At 48.2% G+C, this 9208-nt stretch overlaps 1 protein-coding gene across 1 annotated transcript; it reads left to right on the plus strand.

The window, feature by feature from the left end:
- On the plus strand, positions 1-7334 carry POU2AF2 (POU class 2 homeobox associating factor 2). Its single transcript, XM_021285180.2, has 5 exons — positions 1-70; positions 1764-1960; positions 5171-5213; positions 5917-6215; positions 6843-7334. The coding sequence occupies exons 1-5, from the start codon at positions 1-3 to the stop codon at positions 7242-7244; spliced, it is 1011 nt and encodes a 336-aa protein (XP_021140855.2). The 3' UTR covers positions 7245-7334.
- The last annotated feature ends 1874 nt before the right edge of the window (positions 7335-9208 follow it).

The following is a 9208-nucleotide window of genomic DNA, read 5'->3' on the forward strand; positions in this document are numbered from 1 at the left end:
ATGGTCCTTCTCCAAAGTCCTGCAGGATCTGAGAACTGGGACTCGTCAGCAGTGACGACAATGGAAACGGGTGAGTCTCAGCATCTTGACTTTTCACAACTGTAAAGATGTGTCTTCATGGAAATACCAGGGCGAGAACATGCTGTGCCGTCCTTAGGCTCAGATTAAAAAAAAAATCAGAAGAAATAATTGTCTAAAATCAATGTGGCATCTTTGATGTCCCAAGAATTTAATAATACCTATTAGCATGTTCAGCCTTCTCTAGACTGAAACGATATTCCTTCACAATGCAGTATTTTTCCAAAAGGCAGTTAGATCAAAGTGGTGTGAAATATTATTCTGTTTGCTTTAATTTGCTTGAGCTCAGGCCTAAATTAGCATTCCCTTCCCAATGCTGCCAATAGCAGAATTATGTGGAGTTTTAATACCTCAGCATCAGATCCTGCTGAATAACTCAATGAAAGCAACAGGTTTAGTTATATGAGGCTAGACTGCTAAGTTAGAAACAGGGTTAGAGGACAGAGGCACCCCGGGTACTCATGCTTCCAGCTGCACGCTGTAGAACAGCCCTGAAAAGGGACTATAGGAGGCAGATTTCTTTGTTGCAATTGCTATAGGTCAATAAAAAACATCTGGGGTAACCCCGAGCCAGCACTGAGATTCTGTGCTATTTAAACTCTCTACTCTTCCCTTTCTAATCTCTTCATGTGTATGTACACCTGGGGACACAACGCCACATGAACGAGTGATAAATTGAGCCAAATGACACATCCCAAAAAGCAGAAGGGCAAAACAATAGATCACAGTTTTAGAGATCAAGCACATCAGCTGTGGAATGGCTGTTTGTTTTCCCTTGGTAGAATATGGCTGCATGTTTTCCAAGGGATTAGCTTCAAAGCTAAGTTATTCTCTGGAAGGTTTCAATGAAAGCCCATATGGACACTCCTCTCTGGCTGCACAGGTGCAAGTTCTCTGTTCAGGCACAGTCAGGAGAAAACAGGTGTGCTTGGTATTGTACCTTGTACTTCTCTGCCCTCATTTGTGCCAAAACATCTGGACACAAGGCAGATCTCACACAGCTTTATCCAGGCAGAGGAAAAGAACAGATGTCTCACACCAAAAATCACACAGACCCTATGGACAGGTTGTGCTGTGTTCCAGGCAGGTCAAGCAAATGCAGCCAGGCCTGCCATCAGCCTCTTGTTGACATGGCTAAGACACTGTACCACTCTTTGTGCCTTCCTCCATAACCCTGATAAAACAACAGAGTTCTCAAGTACCTCCCTGTATTTGCTGTGGATACAAAGCAGGCTGAGCAGTCAGCTCCTTTTCCTTTCCTGAGATCCACACTGCAATGCACGTCACCTTTCAGAGGTGCCACACTAACCATCTGGGGTATTTCCACCTTTGCTGCACGGAAACCAAAGCTCACAGAGCGATGTGCTGAAAGCCAGCAGCTCCAGAACGGCAAGGGGAGGCTAAACCACAGCATCCCTGCTGAAAGCAATAGGGATTGTATGGTTAAACCAAATTTTGCTGGCCCAAAGGGGAATTGTAGGATCCTCCAGAGCTCTCTTGGAAAAACAAAAGCCAGAAACCATCAGCCAGCCATATCTGGCACAGAGGGAGCTGCACAGAAGCCACATGGCACCTCAGTCTTTGTTCTATGCAGATGAGCAGCTTTCACTGTTGGGCTTCTAAGGGATGATTCTGTATTCATAATAGCAGTCTTATGTGCCTCCTTCCTAACTTGGTGTACAAAGGCGACGAGTTTGCTCTTTGTGTGACAACCTCCTCCAGCTGCTCTGTGCTGTCATTGAACTCCTCTAATGTTCATTTCGTTCCCTCAGTCCCTACAAATTTTAGCAAACGGGTGTACCAAGGAGTGCGAGTGAAACACACGGTCAAAGATCTTCTTGCTGAGAAACGATCCAGGGAGAGCAGTGGCTCCCGCTTCAGTGTAAGTCACTTCCCCCCACCCCCACTTCTCCTTTTTAAGCAGAAAAGTCATGTCATGTAATCCTCCGATTTAAAGAGCATTTATGTTGAGTTCAGGGCACTGATGCTAAATTTCTCATTCCTTTCACATCCTGCAGATGACACATTTCCAAGTCAACTTCCTTTTTCACTAGATACACTCGAACAACTCAGTGCCACAAAAATAGATGCTGTTCCATGAATGTTGTGCTCTTTCCAGCTCCTTTCTGGCATAGTAGAGCGCCAGGGGAGATGCGGTGATGTTATGGGCTGGAAAGAGGCCAAGCACCAGTTTGTAAGAGATGATTTCTTTTTAAACTGGTTCTATAGCAACAGGAAACTTAAGTTGAATTATAGTATGCTACATTGTTTTTTCTCAATTTATTAGTCAGAAAAGCAAAACTGTGTCCAGAAAGGAAAGAGGGGGGAGCGGAGACCTGAATTACTGGCAGCAGAAGGCACATGTTAGGAGTTTTGATGCTCTTTTCCTCCCAAGCCGTTTGCCTCAGGCTTTTTGCCTTTAGCAGAACAAAGAGACCTCAAAGGGATTTACAAGTATTTTTCTCACTGTTTCTGTCATGCATGTTAACTCTGCGTAACAAAACAGGCAGCGGAATAGCATGGGCACCACCAAACAAAGCAAGACCTAGCCATAGACCTCTCCAGGGCCTCCAGCTAATGCAGAGAGGTAGAGGACACCCTGAGCCATGGGCAGTCGCTGGGAAACACATGCTCTCACCAGACAGGCTTTGGGAAAACTGCTTGGGCAGCTGCAGGAAGCAACTGCTGTGTTGGCACTCACTGAGAAGACACATCCTCGCTGATGATGACTATTGTGCTCTACCTGCTTCAATGGCAGCAGCTTCAATGGCTTCCTAGGAACGGTGAAAGACTTGCTGCTTGCTTTATTGCCCTTTGGTTTGTATTCCGAAGCCTAGCAGTTGTGTGTCTATCTAATCAAAGTCAGCCCTGTCGCTAATTCCCTATGAAAGATAAAAAATTATTGTGCAGCGCAAACATCCGTATCATGAAAAGAACAGCTATAAGCACAACTCTGTTTATCTGGCATAATATAATCCAGAATCAAAGCAAATGGCAGATAACTGAACACCCCTTTGTATATTTATGATGCAGTGTAATTTAGCTGCATCTTTTGTTTGAACGTGATATTTGCTCCAAAATCAGTTAAGCCTTTGTTGTGCAAGGGGAGGTCTAGGGAGGAGGTTTGTGCTGCTATGGAAAGGTCATTGCCCATCAGAGCTGAGCTGCTGGGCTGTTTACTGAGGCAGCAGAAGAGCAGAAATCTCATGATAGCCAGGCTGGTACATATTAAATAGTAGTAAACCAGTGCATACCATGATGAATAACCACAGGGCTCAGGATTCTGAGTTCCCACCAACTGTGGGGCAGAAAGACTTGGTCCTGGGCTTAGTGAGGGTCTGACATTATCTCCTGTGGCTTATCCACCATGTAGGTATGAACCAGCAGTTCCCGTCTGCGTGACAAAAGGATTATCTTGTTTTCTCAGGTGAGAAAACGGATAGATACACAGATGAATCACTATGCCCAGCAGCACTCAGAGCCAGGGACAGATCATTCAGCAAACCTGCTGTCAGCAAACCAGTGAGGTGCCCTGCCCAGATTAAGCTTTGTTTTTATTATTACTTTTTATTATTTCAGCTACTGTACTACAGATTGGTCCAGAGAGGAGATACACTGAAGCCAAAGTCCGATTAAAGCCCATCACACGTTCCCTTTGCAGGACCACGTCATTATTTTGACCTGGATCCTTACATTTACTCCCCCAAGGCAACCTTGTAAGCTGAATGATGCTCCTGGGTTATCAAGGCAGTGAAGCAACACATCTCTCTGGAGTAGCCCCAGCCAGTATCTCTGTCCAGTCATGTGTGAGGCAGGCAGAGACCAAGCTTATCAACAGCTGAATATGCTGTGGGCTCAAGTGATGCTAAACAGACACACCGATGTGTTGCAGAAGATCCAGAGCACTGAAAGGAAGTAATGCAGGGAGGAAATTAACTAATGGGCTTAAATTAAGCTGAGCAATTCATCACCTGATAAGGAGCCTGAAGCAGGAGAAGATAATACTAAAGTGGCGAGGATGCTGAGAGAGGGGTGTCTGCTGAGACCAGATTTGCATGTGGAGGATTCGGCTTTGCAGGGCAGTGTGCATTAGCAGCGATGAACCCACTGACTGAGGTCTGCAGCCAAAAATGGCCCAGATAGAGATGAGTGCAGGTCCCAGCCCTGACCCTGCAATGTGAACACTCTCCTCTGCCTGCAAAACCAAGGGCTCCTTCCTGACACCTCCTACAACTCCCAAACCTGTGTGACTTGTGTGGGCTCAGAGCTCATTTTCATGACGGAGCAGGGAGCAGCTGCAAACCTCCCTCGGCCGTAAAAGGAAGTCCTAGTATTGGCAAATTTAATTCAAATCTAAACCTCTAAATTTGGTTGCTTGCTATGGTAGGAACCTCCTGTTTGCACTATGCAAACTGGAAGTAGCATGCCACCGTCACTGGCCAGGGTGACAGCACAGCTGAGGTAAATGCAGCACTGTATTTCTGCTTTTATGGGTCTGCAGATAGAACTCAATGAAACTCCACGTACAAGCTTTGTTCCAGAGGAACAGGTGCCTTTGCCACAGTGCTTCGTAAGGAATTAGCCACCACGGGTCACTCAGAACTAATTCTCCCTTGCCTAGGGACCAGGAGGAGATTATTATTATCAGTATTGCTATAGAACCAAAACAGGAGCTAGAAACGACATAAGGCAGCTCTGTGGCAGGAGAGCTGGGCTACAACACAGATTCTGACTGTTTTGACCAGCCAAAGACTTAGATACCAGGTTGTTGAGATCTGTTTCATGCCAACACCAAAATGACTGTTCAGCATTATGCCTGTAATAGGGAACCCTCCAGTACATGAGAAAGCAGCCAGTTATCTTGATATTTCTACTGTTATCAGCTCTACACAAGACCTTCAAAATCTCAGTCTACATCTGCTAACATCTCAGAGGCCTCAGGCTTGAAATGTTGTAGTTAAGCTCTTCATATTCGTGGTGCCAAGGCCGAAATAGTGCATCCGAATTATGGAAACATCTTCTCAAGCTACAGGCTTAGAGAGCTGCCTTGCTTCGAAAAGACACTTTTGTAACATGTCTTTATGTTTTGCAGGGCAGCACCAGCACATCGCAGTCACCATTTGTCCAAATGCCAGGTGAGGTTTTACTCCCCTAATAAATACCTTCAATGCAGGTTGGACAACTGACATTGCTCCTATCTCTGGCCACCCCTCAGAGAGAGGAAAGCAGTTGAAAGAGCCAAACCAGAAATAGCAATAATAGAAGAAAGGCTCCTGTAGCCTTGTGTGAAATTCCCAAAGAGGGGAAAGAGAGGTAATCAAAGCAGTTCCCCCCTCTTTTGATAGAAGTGCCACACAGAACTCCTTCTTTTCCCTCTGCCGCTTCTAGTTGTACCTGAAGATGAAGAAAGAAAGTGTGAAACCAGGAGCTGCCCTGTTTTGTTCCTTAAGCTCAGGGAAAGGGGAGTGAGGCTGGAACAGGGACAGGTGGTTTGGCAGCTGTAACCCCATCCTCCTGCCCAGGAGTTGTAGCAGAGAGCAAGAAAGAACCAAAGATCAGCAAAGCTAATCTCCATCCCCTGTCCTCATACTTGAAACTTCCCAAAACACATTTGGTTTGCTGCAGATGGAGTTCATCAGCTGGATCAGGGCAGTCTGAGATGCTGAAAGCACTTGGGCGAATGCACCTGTTCCAAGACAGGATTGACTCATGCCCTGGGCAATGCTAGAGAGAAAAGGACTCTACTTTGCACCTGCAGAGGTGCCAATACCTCTGAGGTTCCCCAGGTGCTGCTGTTATGGTTTCCCTCTAGCCAATCCTTTTTTCTGACCACCACAGGCTCACCTACCATGGCAGGTTACTACGACATCAAGAGATCCTTCACAGCTGAGCTGGATCTTCACAGCACAAAGCAGTTTGTCAGTGATGTCTACTCATCTCCTCTAGGGTCCAAGACCTTCTCTTGTGACTCTTCTGCCACTCAGGACTACCCAACACTTCTGGACCCATACCTCACCAACCAGTATGGGGATTACCGTGCCACTCCCCTCACAGCTGGGACCAGCTCCTTCTTCAGCCCTTCTTCTGTGCCCCCTCTCCTGCCATCCTTCCCTAACGACACAGCGCACTTCCTACTAGTGAGTGAGTCTACAGTTCTCAGTCACTCAATACAAGCTTACCCAATTTAAAGCTGGGGTTAAGTCAAGGGGACTTGTATGGGAAGGATGTGGCTGTTACGGGGGACAGCCACAGCAGAGCACACAGCAGATGGGCCCGAGCTGAGGGAGAACTGTTTTTCTCTTTGCTCCCATCCTCCATCTAATTGTCCTCTCTTTCTGTTGGAGATGAGCTCCTAAATTAATCGCCTCTCCTGCTCCCCAAACAGCTACTCCATAGAGCTCCTTAAGTTTCTAGAAACATCCTTTGTTGGCTCCAGGCTATTGCCTATCCCTATCTCTGCCGCTTCCCGGGCACCAGCTCCATTCACACCCCCAGGACAGAGCTCCTGAGCCCTGCAGGGTCAGGGCTGGTCAGTCCCAATGGGAGCCTATTTCCAGCCTTGACCACTATTTACAGCAGGGATGTTTCCTTTCAACAGTTTTCACACCAAATACAGCTCCAGAGCAACAGAAACTATTGACTGCTCCTAGCTAGGCTCTAGGGATAACTTGGCTCAGTGAAGCCAAGCTAGACATGCTGTTACTTCCAGGGCAAGCTTTTGTTCTTAAGGGTCTTTCTTGCCTTCTCTCCCCCCTTCCATGCAGAGAGAGCCATGGGAGCAGACCTCGCCTGACAGTCTCAGCCAGTCGGACGGTGTGTGCTCAGACCCCCTGCAAGCACTGCCTGTCAGCGCCAGCTGCCTTTCCTCACAGGAGTCCGGAGGTGTTTCCCCCTACCGCAGCTCAGGCTGGACCCCAGCCATCCCCGGAGCACAGCCCTGCCCTCTGCGTCCTCTTGAAGATGTCCACTACTCGCCCAACTATGCTGCCACCTCACCCTACTCCTTCTCACCATTCATGACTATGTCAAATGAGGTTATCTCCAGGATGAGCCACCTCTCACCAGAGCAGTCCTCAGAGATGCTGCCCCTTCATGATAACTCAGCCTGGGCAAAAGAGGATGGAAGTCCCATCTGGGGGACTTATGAAGGCCGAAGAACTTATTGACGAGAGATAAGAGCTGGAGGAAAGGAAAAATGGACCATTATTGAAGCAAATTAATTACTTGTATGCTTTTTCCTAGAACTGGTCCTTCAAACAGAGGATGATAACAATATGCAATGCTTTACTCTCTGTTTAGAAATACAGTCACTTGGATTTACCACATTTAGCTTATAGTGATGTCTTCTAGCACCTTATGAAAGCCATTTCTCACAGTCCCGCTGTGCTACAAGTAAAATACACAGCCTGAAAAATGTCTGCACTCTATGGGCATTTCCCACAAATAAGCATCTCAGGTACTTCTTTTCAGATGCTGAGAGAATAGGTTTTTCTGAACCATAAGCTACATCTACAAAGCGACATTACCAGAAGAGATTTGGGAAGGCTGGGGAGCAGGGCAGGAGCTGAGGGAAGCCCTCCTTGATAGCACGGAGTCTGTATAATGGTATCTGGCTACTCAGTGGCATAAACGTACATCCCTACCACTGGTGTGCTGTGAACATGGCATTGTCTGGGGCAACAGTTATGACCAGAGTAGCAAAGGCATGGTACGTTTGAGCCTTCCGCACAGAAGGTTACAACCAAATAAAGCTCACCATACTATACCAGGGGCTGTCAGGGCACCATCCTGCCTGCTGATCTGCACATGAGGAAGCCTCACCATCTCTCCCACCTGCAATGCACAAAACACGCCCTCCCCAGCTGCCCTCTTGCCCTGAAGACAACACAGAGCTGTTTCCCCTCTTGCCTACCCCAAATCAGAACAAGTGGTGCGATTCAAAGCCTTGTGTCCGTGGGCACAAGGCAGACTGCTCCCAGCCCCTTGCCGAGAGACACCCACCTGGGGCTGTAATTGGGAACAAGGCTGATTTGAAGTCCCAGTGCCAGGCCGGTCCCCATGGCCACTAGAGGTAGCTCTGCACACACAAACACACGCACAGGTGTCCTGTGCAACCCTCGCAGATGCAGCCAAGTCCCTTGCTGCCTTCATCCCCGGCAGAGGGTACCCCCTCTGCCCTATCTTGTCCCTCAGCCTGGAACCCACAGAAGCAACCACAGAAGTTTTTGTTGCAAAAACCTAGCTGAGGAAGAACAGGAGCTTTCCAGGGCCTGAGAGTGTCTAGTGATGAGATGTTTTAAGGTCCTCCTTGCCTTTTGTCCTCAAATCCTGGGGCTGATGGGGCATTTGGAGCCTTCTCAACAGCCTAAAGGGATCATAAATTGCACCAGGGTAACAGGATCAGGCCCAGAGCATCACTTTCATGCCAAGCTGCGTGCAGGCACCTCTCTGCGGAGGGAAGGTGGATGGGGATGCAGTACTGGACCTAGAAACAGGCAGCAATATCAGGCCCCTGTAAGCAACAAGTGAGACAGCTCAGTTCTCTACACAAAACTGTTTATTTAGAGGTGTACCACCTAGTACCAATGCTGGCACGCTCCGTGCTGTAGCCCAGGAGTGTCTCTGCACCTCGGTGTGCACGCAGCAACCATACAAGCCCCTTGTTCAGCCCAACTCAGACAACACCTCCCTGGCTGTTCAGACTCCCTCGAGCAGCAGGTGTGGAGCATCCCAGGCTGGCACCCACTCAGCCAGAGCTGCTTCTCTGACCACGGGCCAGGGCAACGCAAGGAGCCCCCAGAGAATATCGGGGTGTGTGCAGGTCTCTTTGACACACACCCAGCCCCTGTGCCCCCAAACCTGAGGCCTGCATGAGCCTGCAGCCTTGTTCCACACCGCAGCTGACAACATCGTCAGGCTGAATTGGTGTCCGTAGCTGCTGTTTGACAAAGTCGTGAAACAGTCACCATCAGCTGTCTCGGCTATAGCTTCTTCAAGGGCCTTACATGGACAGGGACACCAGGGTCAGTCTGGCTGTATTCTCATCAGGCTCTGAGGGAGAAGCATGGACAGAGAGCTTTTGAGTTGCCTTGGAAGTGATTGAACCACTCTGGCAATCAGCTCTTAACCA

This window comes from Columba livia, chromosome 24 (assembly GCF_036013475.1).
Source record: "Columba livia isolate bColLiv1 breed racing homer chromosome 24, bColLiv1.pat.W.v2, whole genome shotgun sequence".
Classification (NCBI taxonomy): Eukaryota; Metazoa; Chordata; class Aves; order Columbiformes; family Columbidae; genus Columba; species Columba livia.